Source organism: Myxocyprinus asiaticus, chromosome 24 (assembly GCF_019703515.2).
Source record: "Myxocyprinus asiaticus isolate MX2 ecotype Aquarium Trade chromosome 24, UBuf_Myxa_2, whole genome shotgun sequence".
Taxonomy (NCBI): domain Eukaryota; kingdom Metazoa; phylum Chordata; class Actinopteri; order Cypriniformes; family Catostomidae; genus Myxocyprinus; species Myxocyprinus asiaticus.
Genome location: NC_059367.1, coordinates 45,290,435 through 45,313,318, shown reverse-complemented (window position 1 = coordinate 45,313,318; position 22,884 = coordinate 45,290,435). Strand labels below are relative to the sequence as shown.

The window sequence follows — 22,884 nt, the reverse complement described above, 5'->3', positions numbered from 1 at the left end:
TATTTTATTTTGGGGTTTTAATGGGTAATCAAGAGTAGTTGCTATGGCATCAGGAATAAACAAATGTAGCAAATTAACATAGTCTCGCAGTTGCTGAATGTTCCACATCAACACTGTCACAGCCTTCTCGCATCTTAGGGAAGAACACGTCACTAACAACATTGCAAAGTAAAAATGGAACGTGCAGCAACGTCGACTCAACGTAAATGTGTTTGCTGGGTGAGCGGCCAGTTTACCACACATTCATTTTAAAGCATGCAGCATGCATTTTATGTTTATTTAATTAAATCTTAGCCTTTTGCTGTTTAATAATCACACTAGGTCATATTGCAATTTTTATTTGATTGCACATTAAAACATAAATTTTCGTTCCAAATGTCAGATTCCGTTACATTCCACGTTTTATAGCTAATGCCATTATTATGACTGGATTCAGTGATTCTGAGTCCGTGTTTTCCGCATCGCGGAAATCATAAGAGCCCTGCAGGTGATAACCGTTGTTTAAGCAGACTACGGTCACACATCTCGCTGTGTAAAGGTTGCATAACCACGCTATCACCATAAGCAGTCCGACCGTCGTCACTGTCTGAAGTTTACAACTTCAGTGTTTTTGTAGTCAACACTACAGCAATGTTGGGATGAAAAAAATCATATTTTACTCTATATCAATACTTAAAACTGTTTTGTCAGAGACGACAGTAGATGTGCAGAGAATGTACGTGACAGGACTTCATTCGTGACAGTTAACCGTTCATGTGTTTGCACAATACTTTATAAGTAAATAGCTGCAGGCAGAGCTCCAAAAAGGGGTCGGCAAAGACATAGAGCCCCTAACCCACCCCCGTTTGGAGATCTCTGGGCTGCAGCAATACTTGCTTGCAGGTGCCAGTAGTGACAAAACGATTCAAATTTGTGTATTTGACATCTATCCAGAGTCCCGATTATTACCTTGTTTTTGTACATATAGCAAAAACTGTTTACGGCACAGTTAAACAGTTTTATTACAATAAAATATTTTCCAGGACATTAAGGTATTGTTCTCATTTCCATGATTGCGGAACTGCATTGCAAAATTACATGTTTTCCAGGACACATGGGAACCCTGAAAAAATATTGTCTCTGTAGATATATCCATGACTTTTCCTAGACCAAATTTGATTACTTTCCATAACTTTTCCAGGCCTGGAAATCACAATTTTAAAATTCTCAAATATTTCCACATTTTGCATGACTGTTGGAACACTGTGAACAATTGCAATAGTGGCATTTGTAGTTTATTTTTCTTTGTTTCCTTTCAGGTGTCCTGAAGATGACAATAAGTACATGCATGTCAAAATATTTCCTTTGGGAAAAAAAGAGAAGCAACATAAGATCGTCTCAAACTGCGTTTATTACATCTTAAATAACAGTACATTTTAATATAGTTTCTATCTTGCATCCAGCTCTCTGTTGTACACAGACTTTAAAATTAAATACAAAAGATGGATAAGGGTACAGAGGGGAGCACAGAGCTGTGTGTTATTTGTAAGGAAGAGGCAAAGAGAGGCAGAGAAAGAGGGAGAAAGGAAATTTAGTTCATTTTTAGTCTTTTATTTTCGTTGCCAACTCCAGGCCTAATGCACAACGACAGCACTTTTTTTGTTTTTGTACAGAATGTTGCAGAGGAATAACAGAATGGAAGAAATGCCACTACAGCTAAGGAAAGAGCTTTTCTTGATACATATCGAGAAGAGTTCTGCCATTCAAATTCTGCGTTTTCTTCTTTTTTTTATTTTTATTAAAGAACAAAAAAACCTGTTCGTTACAAAATGTCTCTAGCATTGTCTTTGTATATGAAATTTTGTTTTGCTACAGAGAGAATGAGAATTTCTTTGTTCTGGTTATTTGTGTGTGGGTGTGTGTGTGTGTTCGGGGATTCACAAGCTCTCCAGGGACAGGAAACAGCTCACCATTCATGTGTTGTGATCAACATGTTTGCTTCTCTTAAGTGCATAGCTTTGAATGTTAAACTGAATTATGTATGCACTGAGTAGCAAAAAAGAAAACAAAAAAGGAAAAAAAATATAAATACTGTGATCTATTTAACAGTTTTTTTGTTTTTGTTTTTGTTTTTTAAAGAAAAACATCAAGGACTTAAGTTCCATATGCACCTCTTTTAAGCAATTCTACAGCATGCGATTCTACGAGATTCCCACTCATGGCAGACAACCAAAATATTGGTTTTTTTTTTAACTTAAAAAGTTTTCCATATCATTATTTTCAAACATTGATTTATACAACATGTCATTCACAGAGTAGTAACTGTTTTCCAAGCACAAAACGGGCACCTCTGTTAAAATCGAAAAATGAAGAACTGCCCCATCCCACCTGTCAACATCCTCCACATCAAGTTCAAACAGATAGAGAAAAATTGGATAAGAAAAAAAAAGAAAAAATAATATTATAATGATTGGTTAATCTTCAATGAATTACTCCACATTTTTCAAAAGAAAAAAAAAAAGCACAAGGAGAGACATGGTTAAAACTGACATTGTTTGTCTTTGAAAATCAAGCAATTGTCATTGTGAACAGCACGTGCTTGGTTAGTTAACAGTTTTCAACATTATACATGCAAAACTGTATTACTTGTGCAAACAAAATTTGCAACTAGACCCCACGATAGCAGCTAGTGGACCCCGATCTGATTTTGATAACATTGATAAGCACGCTTGTGATCCTCAATTTTGAACCTTAACCAACAATTGACAGGGGGGTGGGGTCCAAAAAAAGGCCCAGAAAGCCATCGAGCTCGTTCATTGGAGAAAAACTGCTTCTTTTCGTGTTGAAGATAGATGATGTTAGCGTAATGACAATAGCAGTGGAATGAGTCTTTTATGTTCTTTCAATACAAGATCAGAAAATGGTCCCAAAAGGAATGCACAATTACCAACTTTTATCAACTTACCAACTACAATCTAGCTGAGTGAAACAATTGTGCTCTTTTTTTTTTTTTATTATTTCCAAAGGAGAAATTTTTGCTCTTTTGTCGTTTATAGATGTTGGGGTCAGTTCTGTCGTGTTTAAGAAGATAGGAGATAGGAGAATAAAATTTAACATTTTGATTGTGGAATGGTCTTCCAGTGAACCTTAGAGTCCTGACGCCATCTGAGGAGGGAGAAAAAAAAACAATTTGATAACATGAAGCAATCCATCAAAGGCCAAGTCAACTGTGGTCTGAGATACAGCTCATTTTACAGACAGTAGATGGCAGTAGAGATGCATTTGTATTTGAAATGACATTTGAAGAAAGTATTAATGAATTGAAAAAAGTTCAATTAATATGTTTTTAAGTATTAATGTTTTTTCTTTTATTTTGCAAAGGTTGCATGTTTACTCTACCTTTTTAGGTAATCATTTTACAGACTTTCTTTTTAAGTGACCAAGTAGCCAAAGATGATGAGTTTACCTTCCGGCTTTAATTCCAGATCTTAAGGAAACTGTCCCAGGAGCCTGTAGCCACAGCCATCCCATCATCAGTTACACCCAAGCAGCTAACACGATTATCATGACCCGCCAAAACACCTGCAAAAACACAACAACATGCCAATCATATTCAAACAATGAGTTCACCCATGACTGTACATATAGACTGATATGTGACCTATTACATTTACATGAAGAATTTACAAGATAAAATAACTTAAGCATCAGTAAATCTGTACGGTTCAAATTTGAACTCTACGACTTCTCATCTGTTTCTGATCCTCCTATTTGTTGCTCTCTGAGGAATATTTCACAATGTCGATGTCTGAGAAATACAGTATTTTCAAAGACAAGAAGACATTGATTAGTATCTTAATAATGATAGCTAAAACATCACAGCCTAACATTTCACGATCCAATCAAATCCAGAGAGTAGAGAGGTCTATAGATCTTTCTTTTTTTTTTTAAACATGGTTTACAATTTTCTTCTCACTGGAAAAACCTTGATCTTATCTGAAAAGACAAGTTTTAAACACCAGGTTGCGAAACAAATCAATTAATAACAGAACATTACTGTGGAAGATATTTCTCTGTCGCCTTTCATACTGACCTGCACGGTCGGCTTTAAGAGCATCCCACACGTTGCAGTTGAAATCGTCGTAGCCGGCGAGCAGCAGTCGTCCGCTCTTCGAAAAGGCCACAGAGGTGATGCCGCAGATGATGTTGTCGTGAGAGTAAACCATCAGCTCCTGGTCAGCACGCAGGTCAAACAGCCTGCAGGTGGCGTCATCCGAGCCTGTGGCGAACGCATTCCCGTTGGGGAAAAACTGATAGGAGGAGAAAAATGATAGTTTTAGCCATTTAAAACATGAAGTGTAGATGCGTATTTAAGTGTGCTGACAAGAGATGTGTTGAACTACATAATGTTGAACTCAACTATATGGTGGGTTGCCTGAATGACTAGTTGACTAATCTGTATCATTTAGCAACTTGTTAGCAACATACTTTTTTTTTTTTTTTTTTTTTTAAACAGCAGCTTCACGTTTGGGGAATGACAGTGTGTAATTTATGTTGTCGAACAAAACGTGAACAAGTATTTTCAAGTAATGTTTACCACAGAAATTATTTTACTCACATAATCCAAATCTACCATTAGAAAAACCCCTAGGAAATCCTGAGAGAACCCATAGCTTGAAATGCGAATTCTCTTCTGGGTATTTGGACTACAACCTGAACAGCTCTAATAACAAAAGTGTTTTTAATATGCTCCTCATCAAAATTTAGTGAAATGCTGTCATCTCCTTTTCTGTGCACCGGTGTCACGTTATTACTATAGTAACTTGTTGTGACAAAAATGGAATAACATGAATGTGAAAAAGTGAACTCCAAGCATGCTGTGTTCTCAATGCACATTATAAGCAAAACTGAGTGCTTTTCCATGCAGAATCGTCCAACGATTATTTGTAAAATGTAATAAATTGTTTGAAAAAATGATTGCACAAACATATTTTTGCCCATTAGCCCGATTTCATTCTGCATGTTTACTAGCGTTCTGGCGGCTTAACCAATGTGCTGATGTCAACACCAGAGAAACCCTAAACATCTCATATCTAATTTTTTACAATGAGCTGATATTTGGTAACTTTCAGCATACTGTTGTGCATATAAACGCACTCACTGATTGCAAACATCTCCAAGACCGCTTGAAACACTGTATCATGAGCTCCACACAAGCTTGAGTAAGAACAGTGTCGCGTTTTCACTTTAAGCATGCAGCGCACATAGATATATTCATTTAATTAAATCACTTCCTTTTGCAGTTTAATAATCACACTAGGCCACATTGCGGTTCCTGTCTTTCCGTCCCCAAATTTGTCAACTCTTTGAATGAAAATTAATATATTAATAATAATATTTTTTAAATATATTTTACATAGATGTTTTTAAAATGTGATTTTTGCATTCAGCCATGACAAATTATGAGACTGAATGTGTCCAATTACAGGAGAGAGAATAATATTCAGCTGGACGTATGATCTCAACATGTCGATGTTTACGAAAGTGCGCCCAGAATAAAGCACAAACTGTGACTGATATGTCTAGTCTTCATCTTCATCATTTCAAACATGATTTTCAAAAATAAAATAAAATATAGCTGCAAGCAGGGATTAACGAGTTTCAAGCCTTTAAGGTCCTTTAAGTGCATATGTAACATATATTAAGTATTAATTAGACAGTCTGTTTGCAACTAAAACAATGATAAAGTGCCTTAATTTTCAGAAACATCAGGTTAGGTAGCACAGAGATATGGTATTTTTTACATTTCTGACTGTTATAGCGCCACCAAGAGGCAGAGGTACCCAATTTTTTCCATGTGTCCTCAAATTGACCTCCTACATAAGTGTTTTACATTTGGTGATGATATCTCATTCTGTTCAAGAGTTATAACCATTTAAGAAAAAGTGGCCATCGTTTTGGCATACTATTGCAACGGTGCATCGAAAGTTCAAACTTTTTTTGATCATTATTGAGATTGGGACTCCAGAGAACCTTTTTGCACTGATTTGGTTCTGATCAGGTGAACGGCCTAGGACTAGTTCGAAAAAGTAGTTTTGTTAAATAATCTCAAATAATTAACAAATGATTTGATTCACACCAATGGTTCTTGAGGCAAAGTTGTTCAGAAAGAGGAGGTCTATTATATGAAGAACGTGTTTCTTTGTGAAAGACAGCCGTATTTACATTGATTTATGTGCATTTAAAACACAACAGTGCCTCCCGGTGGTCAATTTCTTTTCAAATTTTGCACAGACCTCTCAGGCCAAGACACAAACAGGCCTACCACGTTTCGTTTTGATACGTCTTTTTTAACCTTGTCAAGTAGCTGCTAAAACATTGGTCAATGGCCATGTTTTTCAAGATATGCAACTGTCCTCATAGACCTTGATGGCACCTTGGACAAAGACACAGCATGCAAAATTTAAATCGTACCTACGGTTCCATAGTTAGAGCCATTTTTAGTTTTTTAATTATTATAGCGCCATCAAGAGGCAGAGGCATGCAATTTTTTTTGTATGTGTCCTCAAAATGACCCCATACATAAGTGTACCAAATTTGGTGATAATATCTCAATCCCTTTGAAAGTTATAACCGTTTTAATAAAAGTGTTCATGCCCACTATGTACGTTTTGGCATACCGTTTGACGATAAACCAAAAGTTCAAAATTCCATTAATTACTTTTCATATTGTAAGCATGAAAGGGGCTTGAACCTCTAAATAATCACTTTGTGCACATTTAAAAACGCAACGCTGGTGGCGGTGAACTAATTGACAAGTTGGTTCATTGGATGATTACAGAAACCCTTGTAACTATATGTGACTCTCTGGAGTATGTATGTGAGTGTTGCTTACACAGATGGCATTGATGTCAGACTCGTGGCCAGTGAAAGTCTGTCTGCACATGCCTTCCCTGACGTCCCAGAGTTTAGCAGAGGCATCGCAGGCACCCGAAACAAACAGGCGCGTGTCTGGGGCCAGAGACAGTGACATCACATCACCGGTGTGACCTGCAAATGTGGTTGTCTGCTGCCCGGTCTCAATATCCCACAGAGCACTAATATTAAACAGATGTAGCAAAAAAATAAAATAAAAAATTATAATAAGGAAACAGACGTAGTTTTATAATTCTTTACAACTCTTTTTTTTTTTTTTTTGTATTGGATCATTAGTCATTATGTACCTACCTATCTATCTGTCCATCCATCCATACCTATCTATCTGTCTGTCTATTTATCCATCCAGATACTTGGTACTTGGTTCTGGTGCAGTAACTTACCAGGTGGTGTCGCCTGAGCTGGTAACAATCTGGTTATCATCAAGGAAACGGCAGCAGGACAGATAACCTGGTGAAAACAGCAGTAAAACAGCAGGAAAAAATAGTGAGACCATAAACTAAACCCCAAAACTAAATAAACTCCGAAGTTAGTCTCAGTTTCTTATGTATGAGCACAACATCAGAACTGTAGGTACGACTGTGCAGAACTGCCTAAACAGTTGAAAACTGAGCACCTGTGTGTCCAGCCAGTTCTCGGCTGACGCGCACATTCCCCTCGCGGGTCTTCAGGTTGTAGATGGAGCAAATGTTATCCAGACCTCCACAGGCCACGTAATTTCCGGATGGCGCGTACGCACAAGTCATCACCCACGAAGAGCGCAGAGGAATAGCATGCACCTACATGTCAATACACAGCACATCAAATATTTGCACCAATTCCAGATATAGAAGATTAATAATACACAGTGGTATGATATGTTAGAAGTTAAAATTTAATCTGGATTGAGTTCACAAATGAAAAGTAGTATGAGAATATAAGAGGAGAACAATTTTGTGACTTAGAACAAGTGATTTCAACCTTTACAGAGCCAGGGACCCCTAGAAAAGCTATATTTTTTCAAAGTAACACTTTCATTAAGAAAGGGTTCCCCACCCCTACTGACTAATGAATTTCCATGATTTTCCAGTTGTTATTGATTTTATAGAAATTTCCAGCCAAATAAATATTTGCATAACTAAATAATCGTATATTAACTATAGAAATATCCATGACCATTGTAACACTGTTAAGAACATTACCTAAAATGACATTATTACAATTATGTTATAAACTGCTCAAATCATTAGTTAGAAAATTAGACATTAGCTACTCACTGGTTGAATACCCTGTGCTTAGACAAATACGCACTGATTTATTACATGCAGTATGTATGTCATAAAGTGTTACGCACACAGCATGCACATTCTAAAGTTTCACTCATCACAGGACAATGCATGAGACGATATATTGAATTTTGATATATCGCAAACCAAAAAAATGACCATACCGTGGCATATAAGGATATATTTTGACATTTGCAACATTGTTTTCAGTCCATGTGATCAAATTAAATGAGCCGTCAAACATCATTCTCTCTATCGCTTGATTTTACCACTACTGTGCTTTATTTGACACTGTTTACAGGGTTCACAACAGTGTATATGAGCAGAGTGGAAGCGGAGCAAGGAGTGGAGTGGCATGATGTTGCCTGGAGCGGGTTTTTTACAAATCTGAGCGTCATTGTTTTCTCTCGCTCCACCACGAGCACAACACCTGTTAACGGCCCTTAATGCAATAATTCACCACGTGATAAGCAGTGATAAACACTATTGGCATGAAGGAAAGATTGAATTTCTGATATAACCATAAAGAATGATAAAAATAAATATAAATGTAAAATCTAGCAGCACTTGGTAATATTCGACCTCCTGCGCGAAGGTTAACGCTCCTGATTATTTAGTTTATCTTGAGGTAAAGCTTGAGTTAACTATATGCTATATGGAGAACCTGAGTGGGGAGGTGATTGCCACAATCAAAGGTTCATTGTGAAATCCTAAAAGACGTGACCAGAAAACATGATGATAATCCATTCACATGTGGAGAGAAAATCTAAAGGTCAGTAATACATACAGTATATCTCTCTCCCCTATTAAATATTTTGAATAATCATATCATCATTGTAATCAAATGCATCGCAAACTTAACTGTAGGCTATTATGTCCCGCATTAAACAGAATTGAACTTAACAACCTAAAACACCAACTGAACTAATCAATGTTAATATTGCGTAGTTTGACTTTAATTGAATGCCAGCTAATTTATGCATTATACATTTGCAGATGAAGAAGCTCAGCAAATGTGAGCAGAGAGAGGTAGATTTTTTAAATCTTTCTAAAAGTGAACTCTGCATTAGACATATAGTTTTAATAGTCTTATCTAGTTTTAATTAAAAAAAAAAAGTGTAGAACATTCTGAGAATGTAATCTTTTCATTCACAAAATTATAGGGCAAGGTTAATTAAAAGAAGTGCAATAATAGAAATAGGCAATAATACATAGGCCTAATATTATTATTTATTTATATATATTTTATATATAATTTATTAATTTGATGAAATTTAATGTTTTGTTTTCGTTCTGGTAAAAAAAAAAAATAAAAAATAAAAAATTTCATTTGGTAATTTTATTTTTTATTTAATGGTTTTTTCATCTAGTAATTTATGTAATTTATTAAATCTAGAGAATGCTGCTGACATGTTTCAAAAGTAAGCTATTCAAATAATTTAATTTAGTTTTAGGCTAATGTTAGTGTTCTAATAAAGCACATTGTAGCTTTTCTCCTAGAATTGTGTATTTATTTTTCATTTAATACTTCTTCTGCATAGAGAGAGGGTTGTGATATTTAAAAGCATACTGAAATAACTTCACAGTGGATAGGTAGTTAGGCGCTAATTTTGCTATGGAGCGGGGTTTCTCTAATCCAGGAGCGTGGAACGGGAAATGGACAACCTGGAGTGGAGCGGAGTGATTAAAGAATGCTTTGAGCATGGAGGGAAAATTGTTGCCGCTCCGCTCCGCTCCACTCCACTCGCATACTCTGGTTCACACAAGGCCCTTAAAGTGCTTGAATTTAGCTTTTAGAAATGTAAGTACTGCAATACCTGGAAAATCACCTTGTTTTTAAAGTGCCTGAGATTAAAACTGATCATTTCCTTCATGTAATGTATCCATCAAAAATGAGGCGGCTCCACTTTAATTGAATATTGTGTCTTAATATCCTTTCTCTTCTTTACAGTCAGATAAAAAAGTAAAAATAAATATTAATTTTAATCTCATGGAGCATGGATGCGCTAAAGAAACAGAGAGATCCTCGTTAATGTTCACTGAACCGGAACACATGTTGAAACTCTTAAAGTGACAGTACCTTTTTAGCGTTTCTTATATAAATGAATGTAAACTCAATGTTATTACTTGTAAATTGTACACATTACTTCAAACAGTGATAGCTCATATCATTATTATATATAAAATTTCATGATATAATATTAATTAATATAATGTAGAATTTTGTTATTTTTACAAAGTTAAAATGTGATTATAATAATGACAAAATGATAAAAAAAAAAATTAATACACTCACACATCCTTTTTTCAGGACAGGTTTTGTTCAGTTCTATTCCATGTTTTGCACCTGATCAGCCTGAATGTAGCCCACTATTTTCGAAATCTTATTTGTTTGTGATCTTTTCTTATAGAGAAAGGTATATGAGCAACTCTTATTTCAACTTTGAGCATTTATATTGTGTTTTAAAGAACTTTATTTTGATGAGAAATTATGTGTATTTTGCTCAAAAGTTTTTCAGAAAAGAAACCATTTTCTGTAATATTTTGTCATTTAAGTGCTATTATATCGAATCATGAACCTCATATCGTAAATAGAACCAAATCATGAGGTAACCATATTGACCAATCCCTACTATAACATTAGTAGGGATTGGTCAATATGGTTACCTCACGATTTGTTCTATAATGTACATAAAACTAGAGCTGGGTATTGATACAGTTTTCCCGACTCTCAAGCTCTCGTTTTCATTAGATTCAGGATTCTTTTTTATTTGGGTATAATTCAGATATAACATCTCAGATATAATGTCCATTCACCATACATTTGAAAGAAATTCACTCTTGCTGTTAATTATACAGGGGACCTTCCTCACTAAATACATTAAATAAATATACATTTTACAAATATTATTTTATCATTAGTTTTTCCATCATTTTGGTCACATTTTAGCTTTTTAAAAACTTAAAAATTCCAAGTTCATTCCATGCACGCATGCTTGTGTACACAAACACACACACACACACATATATATATATATATATATATATATATATATATATATATATATATATATGCTTGTGTACACAAACACACACACATATATATATATATATATATATATATATATATATATATATTTGAAGAAAGAAGTTTACATACACCTTAGCCAAATACATTTAAACTGAGTTTTTCACAATTCCTGACATTTAATCAGAAAACATTCCCTGTCTTATGTCAGTTAGGATCACTACTTTAATTTAAGAATGTGAAATGTCAGAATAATAGTAGAGAGAATGATTTATTTCATCTTTTATTTCTTTCAACACATTCCCAGTGGGTCAGAAGTTTACATACACTTTGTTAGTATTTGGTAGCATTGCCTTTACATTGTTTAACTTTGGTCAAACAATTTGGGAAGCCTTCCACAAGCTTCTCACAATAAGTTGCTGGAATTTTGGCCCATTCCTCCAGACAGAACTGGTGTAACTGAATCAGCTTTGTAGGCCTAATTGCTTGCACACACATTTTTAATTCTGACCACACATTTTCTATCGGATTGAAGTCAGGGCTTTGTGATGGCCACTCCAATACCTTGACTTTGTTTCACTTAAGCCATTTTGCCACAACTTTGGAGATATGCTTGGGGTCATTGCCCATTTGGAAGACCCATTTGCGACCAAGCTTTAACTTCCTGGCTGATGTCTTGAGATCTTGCTTCAATATATCCACATAATTTTTGTTCCTCATGATGCCATCTATTTTGTGAAGTGCACCAGTCCCTCCTGCAGCAAAGCACCCCCACAATATGATGCTGCCACCCCATGCTTCACGGTTGGGATGGTGTTCTTCAGCTTGCAAGCCACACTCTTTCCCTCCAAACATAACGATGGTCATTATGGCCAAACAGTTCAATTTTTGTTTCATTAGACCAGAGGACATTTCTCCAAAAAGTAAGATCTTTATCCCTATGTGCACCTGCAAACTGTAGTCTGGCTTTTTTATGGCAGTTTTGGAGCAGTGGCTTCTTCCTTGCTGAGCAGCCTTTCAGATTATGTCAATATAGGACTCGTTTTACTGTGGATATAGATACTTGTCTACCTGTTTCCTCCAGCATCTTCACAAGGTCCTTTGCTTTGGGACTGATTTGCACTTTTCGCACCAAACTACTTTCATCTCTAGGAGACAGAATGCATCTTCTCCCTGAGAGTTATGATGGCTGCATGGTCCCAAGGTGTTTATACTTGTGTCCTATTGTTTGTACAGATGAATGTGGTACCTTCAGGCATTTGGAAATTACTCCCAAGGATGAACCAGACTTGTGGAGGTCCACAATTATTTTCTGCGGTCTTGGCTGATTTCTTTTGATGAAGTCAAGCAAAGTGGCACTGAGTTTAAAGGTAGGCCTTAAAATACATCCACAGATAAACCTCCAATTCAGTACACCTCCTATCAGAAGCTAATTGGCTAACTGCTTAAAGGCTTGACATCATTTTCTGTAATTTTCCAAGCTGCTTAAAGGCACAGTTATCTTAGTGTATGTAAACTTCTGACCCAGTGAAATTGTGATTATAGTCAATTAAAAGTGAAACAGTCGGTCTGTAAACAATTGTTGGAAAATTTACTCGTGTCATGCACAAAGTAGATGTCCTAAACAACTTGCCAAAACTATAGTTTGCTAATATTAAATCTGTGGAGTGGTTACAAAATTAGTTTTAAAGGAGTAGTTCACCCAAAAATAAAATTGCTGATAATTTGCTCACCCTCAGGCCATCCAAGATGTATCTGAGTTTCTTTCTTCATCAAAACAGAATTTAAGATTTTTAGGATTTCATTTCAGGCCTCCTACTATAAACAATGCAAGTGAATGTACTCCATTTTTTTGACGGTCCAAAATGCATATTTAGGGTGCATCAAAAGTGCTCGAGAGGGATGACGTAAGCTCGTTGGTAAGGTCACGCATCACGTGGAGGTGGAGGCAGGAAGCGCATCATTGTTTACAATACAAACTTGCACAGAGCACGGACCAAGTGCCGTTCACAAACCAAAACAGTCCAAAACAATTTCAAAACAATATAAAAAAATAAAAAATAATTTCCAAATAATAATAAAAAAAATGTAAACAATGACACGCTTCCTGACTCCTCCTCCACGTGACGCGTGACCTTACCAACGAGCTTACGTCATCCCTCTCATGAGCGCACGTCACAGAGATATACGGAAGTGAACATTTGTAGTTAAAAAGTATATAAGTATTGTTTTGTTTCTAAAAATAATCAATAGTTTGGGTTCAGAAGAACTTTATTTATCGACTGGAGTCGTGTGGATTATTTTGATGCACCCTAAATATACATTTTATTTGCATTGTTTAGAGGCGGCGGCCTGAAATGAAATCCTAAAAGTCTTAAATTCTGTTTTGATGAAGAAAGAAACTCAGATACATCTTGGATGGCCTGAGGGTGAGTAAATTATCAGCAAATTTTCATTTTTGGGTGAACTATTCCTTTAAGGACTTCAACCTAAGTGTATGTAAACTGTATGTATGTATGTATGTATGTATGTATGTATGTATGTATGTATATATATATATATATATCATACACACACACACACACATATATACACACACACACTGATCAGCCACAACATTAAAACCACCTGCCTAATACCGTGTAGGTCCCCCTCGTGCCACCAAAACAGCTCTGACCTGTTGAAGCATGGACTACACAAGACCTCTGAAGGTGTCCCGTGGTATCTGGCACAAAGACATTAGCAGCAGATTCTTTAAGTCCTGTAAGTTGCGAGGTGGGGCCTCCATGAATCGGACTTGTTGGTCCAGCACAGCCAATCAATCGGATTGAGATCTGTGGAATTTGGAGGCCAGGGAACACCCTGAACTCTTTGTCATGTTCCTCAAACCATTCCTGAACAATTTTTGCAGTGTGGCAAAGCTTATTATCCTGCTATAAGAGGCCACTGCCATCAAGGAATACTGTTGCCATGAAGGGGTGTTCATGATCTGCAACAATCTTTAGGTAGGTGGTACGTGTCAAAGTGACATCCACATGAATGCCAGGACCCAAGGATTCCCAGCAGAACATTGCCCAGAGCATCACACTGCCTCTGCCGGTGCTCAGCAAGTAAAGACGCCAACTACCACACCTGGAGTCGCAAGTTCGAATCCAGGGCATGCCGAGTGACTCCAGTCAGGCTTCCTAAGCAACCAATAGGCCTGGTTGCTAGGGTGGGCAGAGTTACATTAGGTTAACCTCCTCGTGGTCGCTATAATGTGGTTCTCGCTCTCGGTGGGGTACGTAGGGAGTTGTGCGTGGATGCCGTGGAGAATATCATGAGCTTCCACACACGCTACCTCTCCACGGTAATGTGCTCAACAAGCCACATGATAAGATGCGCAGACTGACACTCTCAGACGCGGAGGCAACTGAGATTCGTCCACCGCCACCCAGATTGAGGCAAGTCACTACACCACCACGAGGACTTAGAGTGCATTGGGAATTGGGCATTCCAAATTGGGGAGAAAAGGGGAGAAAATCAAGAAAGAAAAAAGAAAAAAAGATGCACCTTTATTTTGACAATCTGTACAAATATGTACGCATTTTTGTTGAATCTCGCTCTCAATGGGGCGCATGGTAAGTTGTGCGTGGATCGCGGAGAGTAGCATGAGCCTCCACATGCAGAGTCTCCGCGATGTCATGCACAACGAGCCACATGATAAAATGCGCGGATTGACAGTCTCAGAAGCGGAGGCAACTGAGATTTGTCCTCCGCCACCCGGATTGAGGTGAGTAACCGCGCCACCATGAGGACCTACTAAGTAGTGGGAATTGGGCATTCCAAATCGAGAGGAAAAGGGATACAAAATAAATTAAAAAAAAATTGTCATCAAATCAAAATCACTTTATTGTCACACAGCCATATACACAAGTGCAATGGTGTGTGAAATTCTTGGGTACAGTTCCGATCAACATAGCAGTCGTGACAGTGATGAGACATATACCAATTTACAATAACATCAAATTAACACAACACAATTTAAACATCTGTTATACACATAATTACACTTAACAATATACAAATAATAACATACACTGTACAGTATACAATACGCTGTTTTTGTTTTTGTTTTTTTTTTACTATATAGATGCACATTATTCAATAAAAATTAAAAATAAAAATATATTTAAAAAAAGTATATATATATATATATATATATATATATATATATATATATATATATATATATTAGAATGTACAGTATTGTACTGTATTGACATTCAGGCTCTCGGTTGATAATCAGTTGTTAAGAGAGAACATAATATAATAATAATAATATAATTTATGACAGTCCAGTGTGAGATATAAGAGTAAGGGTAATAAAGTGCAGTGCTGATGTATTTTGATCGTGGGAGATCAAGAGTTCAGAAGTCTGATTGCTTGGGGGAAGAAGCTATCATGAAGTCGGCTGGTGCGGGTCCTGATGCTGCGATATCGCCTACCTGATGGTAGCAGTGAGAACAGCCCATGGCTCGGGTGGCTGGAGTCTCTGATGATCCTCCGAGCTTTTTTCACACACCGCCTTGTATATATTTCCTGGAGGGAGGGAAGCTCACCTCCGATGATGTGTCTGGCAGTTCGCACCACCCTTTGCAGTGCTTTGCGGTTGTGGGCGGTGCTATTGCTGTACCAGGCGGAGATACAGCCAGTCAGGATGCTCTCCACAGTGCAGGTGTAGAACCGTGTGAGGATGTGGCAGTTCATTCCAAACTTCCTCAGCCGTCTCAGGAAGAAGAGGCGCTGATGAGCCTTCTTCACAACGACTTCAGTGTGGACGGACCATGTGAGTTCCTCAGTGATGTGGACACCCAGGAACTTGAAGCTGCTGACTCTCTCCACTGGTGCTCCATTGATGGTGATGGGACTGTGTTCTCTGTCTTTTCTTTTGAAGTCCACCACAAGCACCTTTGTCTTACTGACGTTGAGGGAGAGGTTGTGCTCCTGACACCAGTGTGTCAGAGTGTGCACCTCCTCTCTGTAGGCTGTTTCATCATTGTCAGTGATCAGACCTACCACCGTCGTGTCATCAGCAAACTTAATGATGGCATTGGAGCTATGTGTTGCCACACAGTCATGTGTGTACAAGGAATACAGTAGTGGGCTGAGAACACAGCCCTGCGGGGCTCCAGTGTTGAGGGTTAGTGATGAGATGTTGCTGCCTATTCTAACCACCTGGCATCTGCTTGACAGGAAGTCCAGGATCCAGCTGCACAGCGAGCTGTTTAAGCACAGAGCCCGGAGTTTCTCATCTAGCTTGGAGGGCACTATGGTGTTGAATGCTGAGCTGTAGTCTACAAACAGCATTCTCACATAAATGTTCTTTTTTTCCAGGTGGGAGAGAGCAGTGTGTATTGTAGATGCAATGGTATCATCAGTGGAGCGGATGTAATCTCCGATTAGTCTCTCAAAACATTTGCTGATGATGGGGGTCAGAGCAACAGGACGCCAGTCATTTAAACAAGTTATTTTTGATTGTTTTGGAACAGGCACAATGGTGATGTTTTAAAGCATGTGGGGACTACAGACAAAGAGAGGGAAAGGTTGAAAATGTCCGTAAAAACACCAGCCAGCTGGTTCGCGCACGCTCTGATGTCGGAAGGATCGGGTTACATCCGCTACAGAGACGGAGAGTGAACTAACCTCTGTAGCTTCAGCCGCGAGAGCTCTCTCCGCGAGGGCGGTGTTATTTCCCTCGAAACGAGCATAAAAAGTATTTAGCTCATCCGGTAGAGAGGCAGCGGTGTTCATGGCGGAGTTTTTATTCCCTTTAAAGTCCGTGATGATGTTAATTCCCTGCCACATGCTTCTAGAGTTGGTGGTGTTAAACTGTCCTTCAATCTTGCTCCTGTACTGGCGTTTTGCTGTTTTGATAGTTTTTCGGAGGGCATAACTGGCTTGTTTATGCTCCTCCGCGTTCCCGGAATTAAAAGCGGAGGTCCGCACATTAAGTGCCGCGCAAACATCGCTATTGATCCATGACTTCTGATTCGGATAGATTCGTACAGTTCTGGTCGGAATCACTTCCTCTACGCACGTTCTGATGAAACACATTACGCTATCAGCGTAAAGCTCGATGTCATCATCAGAGGCGGACCGGAACATCTCCCAGTCCGTGTGATCAAAACAGTCTTGTAGCATAGAGTCTGATTGGTCCGACCAGCACTGGATCGTTCTGAGGGTGGGTGCTTCCTGTTTCAATTTCTGCCTGTAAGCGGGCAGAAGCAGAATGGAAGAGTGGTCCGATTTGCCAAATGGTGGGCGGGGGAGGGATTTGTAGCCATCCCGGAACGGAGAGTAGCAATGATCCAAAACCCGGTCCCCTCGTGCGTTGAAACTAATGTGCTGGTGATATTTTGGTGCGACTGATTTTAAACTGGCTTTATTAAAGTCCCCGGTCACAATGAACGCGGCCTCAGGGTGCGCGGTTTCCTGCTCACTTATAATCCCATACAGTTCCTTGAGTGCCAGGTCTGTGTCGGCTTGTGGGGGAATGTACACAGCAGTGATAATGACCGCTGTGAATTCCCTCGGTAGCCAGAATGGTCGACACAGAAGCATAAGAAATTCCAGATCAGGATAACAGAAAGACTTGATGGAATGTACGTTCCTCTGATCACACCAGGATTTGTTGATCATAAAACATACACCACCTCCTCTAGTTTTACCTGAGAGGTCTTTCACTCTGTCCGCTCAGTGCACGGAGAACCCCGCGGGTTCAATGGCCGAGTCTGGAATCTCCGCAGACATCCAAGTTTCTGTTAGGCAGATAATGCAGCAGTCCCTCGTCTCTCATTGGAAAGAGATCCGCGCTTTCAGCTCGCAGAGCTTGTTATCCAGAGACTGAACATTTGCCAGTAGAATAGTGGGTAGCGGGGGTCGATTTGCACGGCGTCTTACTCTGATGAGAACGCCGGCTGTGTTTCCCCTTTTCCTCCTGCGTTTCCGCGGCAGTGCTGCCCAGCAAAGGGCTCTGCTTGCGTGTTTGTAAACAGCGGGTCGGCATTGAGGAATGTGAAGTCCGGTTTTCGGTGTGAGATCGCTGAACCAATGTCCAAAAGTGTTTGTCTGTCGTAGACAATAAGGCAGACAACATCCAAGACAAAAAACATAAGAATTGTGAACAAAACAAACAAAACATTGCTATGTTGTGTCGGAGCTCGCAACGCAGCAGCCATACTCGGCGCCGTCTTGAGTCCAAAAAGGTCATGTGGTGTGACCAAGTATTATAATACTTTTTTGCACCTTGAATACATGAGATTATAAACAACTTAATCGTTAATTTCCCAAAAGTTTTCAAACACATTTTCAAGGTAAAAAATATATATATACACTGCCAGCCAAAAGTTTGGAATAAATATATAGATTTTGCTGTTTTTTCTTTGCTTGAAGGAAATTGGTACTTAATACACCAAAGTGGCATTCAACTGATCACAAAATATAGTCAGGATATTAGTGATGTAAAAAACAGCACCATCACTATTTGAAAAAGTACTTTTTGATAAATTCTAGACAGGCCTCTTTTCCAGCAGCCATCACTCCAACACCTTATAATTGAGTAATCATGTTAAATTGCTAATTTGGTACTAGAAAATCACTTGCCATTATATCAAACACAGCTGAAAGCTATTTGGTTCATTAAATGAAGCTTAACATTGTCTTTGTGTTTGTTTTTGAGTTGCCACAGTATGCAATAGACTGATATGTCCTAAGGTCAATATTAGGTCAAAAATGGCACAAAAAAAAAAAAAAAAAGCTTTCTCTAGAAACTCATCAGTCAATCACTGTTTTGAGGAATGAAGGCTATACAATGCTTGAAATTGCCAAAAAACTGAAGATTTCATACAAAGGTGTACACTACAGTCTTCAAAGACAAAGAACAACTGGCTCTAACAAGGACAGAACGAGATGTGGAAGTCCCAGATGTACAACTAAACAAGAGGATAAGTACATCAGAGTCTCTAGTTTGAGAAACAGATGCCTTCCATGTCCTCAGCTGACAGCTTCATTGAATTCTACCCGCTCAACACCAGTTTCATGTACAACAGTAAAAAGAAGACTCAGGGGTGCAGGCCTTATGAGAAGAATTGCAAAGAAAAAGCCACTTTTGAAACAGAAAAACAAAAAGAAAAGGTTAGAGTGGGCAAAGAAACAGACATTGGACAACAGATAATTGGAAAAGAGTATTATGGATCTTAACCCCATTGAGCTTTTGTGGAATCAGTTAGACTGTAAGGTGCGTGAGAAGTGCCCGACAAGACAGCCACATCTATGGCAAGTCGTACAGGAAGCGTGGGGTGAAATGTCACCTGAGTATCTGGACAAACTGACAGCTAGAATGCCAAGGATCTGCAAAGCTGTCATTACTGCACGTGGAAGATTTTTTGATGAGAACACTTTGAAGTAGTTTAAGAAGTTCTGAACATTTCTTTCAAATTGTAATAGTAATTTTTCACGTTATTAATGTCCTGACTATACATTGTGATCAGTTGAATGCCACTTTGGTGAATAAAAGTACCAATTTCTTTCCATAAGAGCAAAATCTGTACATTATTCCAAACATTTGGCCGCCAAAGTGTGTGTGCGTGTGTGTGTGTGTGTGTGCGCGCGTGTGTGTGTGTGTGTGTGTGTGTATATATATATATATGTTATGAATTTTTGAGTCATGAATATCAATTTTTCCTCAGGGTTCCACCACATGACTTGAACAACATGTGCCTTTTCATAAAAATGTCAAAATTAATATCAGATGTTTTTAAAACTTCACGCTCAGTCTTGAGGGTCTAAAGGTGTCCGCTCTGTTTTATAGTTTTTATGGTCAACATAAACAAAATGGATACCATGTTGGTTTTACACAATGACTTTGATTTGGTGGACAAAAGTGTTTTTAAATTTGAATTTTATTTTAGAACACAATTGTTTCACTGCTTTTTTTTTTTTTTTATAACAATAAAAGATTATTCTGCACTAGTCTTGCCAACATTTCTTTTTTCAAGAATTTCAGCTTTTAATGAGACTGAATTTTTGGTACTGTCTCTCGACACCACATTAAAGTTTTTTACATTAAGCCCTTTTACTTTTAAATAAAAATAAAATAAAATATTAGTATGACTTTAAACTAAGAAATTGAAAATAAGCTCATCGTAGAGGAGGTGTATTCAAGTAAATGGATTTTGTGAATTGCATTTTTTTATGTATTTTTAATTTAATAGACCTGGACAAAAATGAACGTCACTTCATTGACCCTTAGGACATTAGGGCATAATATGCACCCGTTACCCTCCGTTACTGTATTTTATGATCAATTTTGTTGAAAAGAATCCATGTTTTGATCATGAAAAATGTTTTTTCTAGATTGCTCACCCACTGTCACAGACACACATTTTTTCTACTCCGATAACCGAACTAGTACTGGAAGTTTGGGCTGTTTCTATGAAGGATGCTTAAACAGTGGTGTAAGAAAGTTGTTCTACACACTTTTATGGAAGAACTCTGTAAATTGTTTGAATTAAAAACATGTGCATGTTGTAACTGTACACTCTTCATAGCAATATCTTACCTTCTGTTCTATTCTTTTTAAAGAAAGACTAAATATTTTATTGTACTGTTCTCTTGGCCATTTTTGAAAGTGTGCAAAACTTTTGAAAACTTGCATTACCTTCAGTGGCTTAAGTTTCATGTGAACACTAGGAAGGACAAGTCATTGAAAACCAGCGTCTTTTCGCCGTGAAGAGAATGTTGCCAGATTGCGTGACTAAAGTGTCACCCTTGCAGAATAGACCTTTTTCACACTCCAGGTTTTGGAACACGGAAGTAAACGTTTGCAGGGTAAACTTCAACAGCAGTGAATGGGAGACCAAAGCAAATATTATTTTCACTTACCCATTTGCTCCAAGAGCAAAAGTCCATTATTACATTTGAATTACTTTCCAGAAGAGTTAAAAAATAGAGAGCAGTGGATTAAGACAAAATTAAGATAAAATTTACTGTCACTCTCTCGGCAGCTGTAATCGAAACCCCCTTGCAGCTGGGGTATTTTTTTTAAAACTAATTCCACGGTAATATAACACAAAGCATAATGTTGTAAACTTGCACTCAATATTTAAAAGAATTATCATATAAAAAGTCTGCAAGATTTACGCTGCTAAATAAGGCGGAAACACGTCATCACAGTCTGTGAAAAAGGTCTATATTTCCAAACTGTACAAGTGTCGAGATCTAATTGGGGGATTTCACAGATAGAAATCTGGTAACCCGACACGTCGAAATCTAATTCTGACCGGCTAATCGTCCTTTTTAAAGTCTGTTATTTATCAAACGTAGAAAATTTAATATTTTACTTGCATGATTAGTTCTAAGTAATGCGTGACACAACTGATCTAAAGGGGTGCTTTTTAGTATTTCTTGCAATAAGGGGTATGGCATCCCCTCGCATCCCCTCTCAACTCGAGCCCTGGGTATCGGCACACATTGGATCGCTGGCTAAGAGAACAGATATAACATCATATCATGATGAAGTTTGTGATTTACACTCCTAATATGTAGAAAAGTGCTAAAACAGTCCTGTCTCTTTAAGAATAGCAGCAGTTCAGCGAGCGTCTCACATAAGTGTTTTGGTTAAACACATATTAACGAAAGTGGAGTCAAATGGTTTCCTTACCGCATCCGTGCTATTTGTGATAATAATTAAATATTTATTTTTAGTTGTTTTTGATGAACAACTGACTGTTAAATTAAAAAAGGATTTTAAAAGAGACATTATTCAATGACAAATGCATCTTGTCTTTGGACACACATAACATGGAATGAGTCAAAACAAACTTTTACTCTCAACAAGCAGTGAAAAGGATCTCGATGTTTAACTTGTTCACCACTATACAACTCAATCACTGCCGAGTGAAATCTGAACATTTACCAGTAACCAGTGGTTAATCACAGACATTTTTTGTCGTATAGTGTGCAATTTATTGCCATATGCGAGTGATTTACTCGCACTGTAGAGGGTTGCGCTTGGGATTTAAAGAATCCTATCGAGATCATTCGAAAGAAAATCATGATTCATCAAAAAATCTATATTTTTACCCATTCCTACATAAAACCATAATTCAAGTTCACACAGATCTTTGGCTTTCAGCTTTTACCTTGTTTGTAGTATAGCTGTCCCAGATAATAAGTTTTCCATCCTGGGAAGCACTGACAAGAAGCCTGAAGAGACAAAAGAGATAATGATAGATTTCAACTCATTCTGAATTTTTTTTATTTTTTTTTTTACATCAAGTTCTGAAAATCATCTACTAAGAGACGATGATTGTAAAACACAACACATGCAAAATAATGTAAAACATGTGCAAACATACTCATGTAATGTTACCAATGTGGAAATGGCATGCTTTGCATAAAGAGGAAGTCCTATTCCGAGAAGTATCTTTTAAACTGTATTTTGATATTCCAGTAGTAAAAACAACACATATACAGAAAACGTGAGTGTGCACTTCCTTTAAGAGCAATTACAAGAATGTAACCAGGATCACCACTCCCTATATAGGGCACCAACCCCCTAGGGGGGCACCATCTTGGCCAAGTGAGGCACCAGAAAGTCCACCGACGGCCTATTCTCGCACGTTATATGCTATT

The 22,884-nt window shown here is 37.8% G+C and overlaps 1 protein-coding gene across 3 annotated transcripts in view; it reads right to left on the bottom strand.

Moving 5' to 3' along the window:
• Nucleotides 1-1,372: 1,372 nt before the first annotated feature.
• LOC127415228 (guanine nucleotide-binding protein G(I)/G(S)/G(T) subunit beta-1) overlaps nucleotides 1,373-22,884 on the bottom strand; it is an 80,618-nt gene continuing 59,106 nt past the window's right edge. For all 3 annotated transcript variants that reach the window (XM_051653884.1, XM_051653885.1, XM_051653886.1), the window contains exons 5-11: nucleotides 22,392-22,455; nucleotides 7,532-7,694; nucleotides 7,299-7,365; nucleotides 6,875-7,076; nucleotides 4,073-4,289; nucleotides 3,446-3,561; nucleotides 1,373-3,144 (exon numbers count right to left, since the gene is read on the bottom strand). In XM_051653884.1, the coding sequence (XP_051509844.1) occupies nucleotides 3,455-3,561; nucleotides 4,073-4,289; nucleotides 6,875-7,076; nucleotides 7,299-7,365; nucleotides 7,532-7,694; nucleotides 22,392-22,455 (820 nt within the window). In that variant the 3' untranslated portion in view covers nucleotides 1,373-3,144; nucleotides 3,446-3,454. The remainder of the gene's footprint in view (nucleotides 3,145-3,445; nucleotides 3,562-4,072; nucleotides 4,290-6,874; nucleotides 7,077-7,298; nucleotides 7,366-7,531; nucleotides 7,695-22,391; nucleotides 22,456-22,884) is intronic.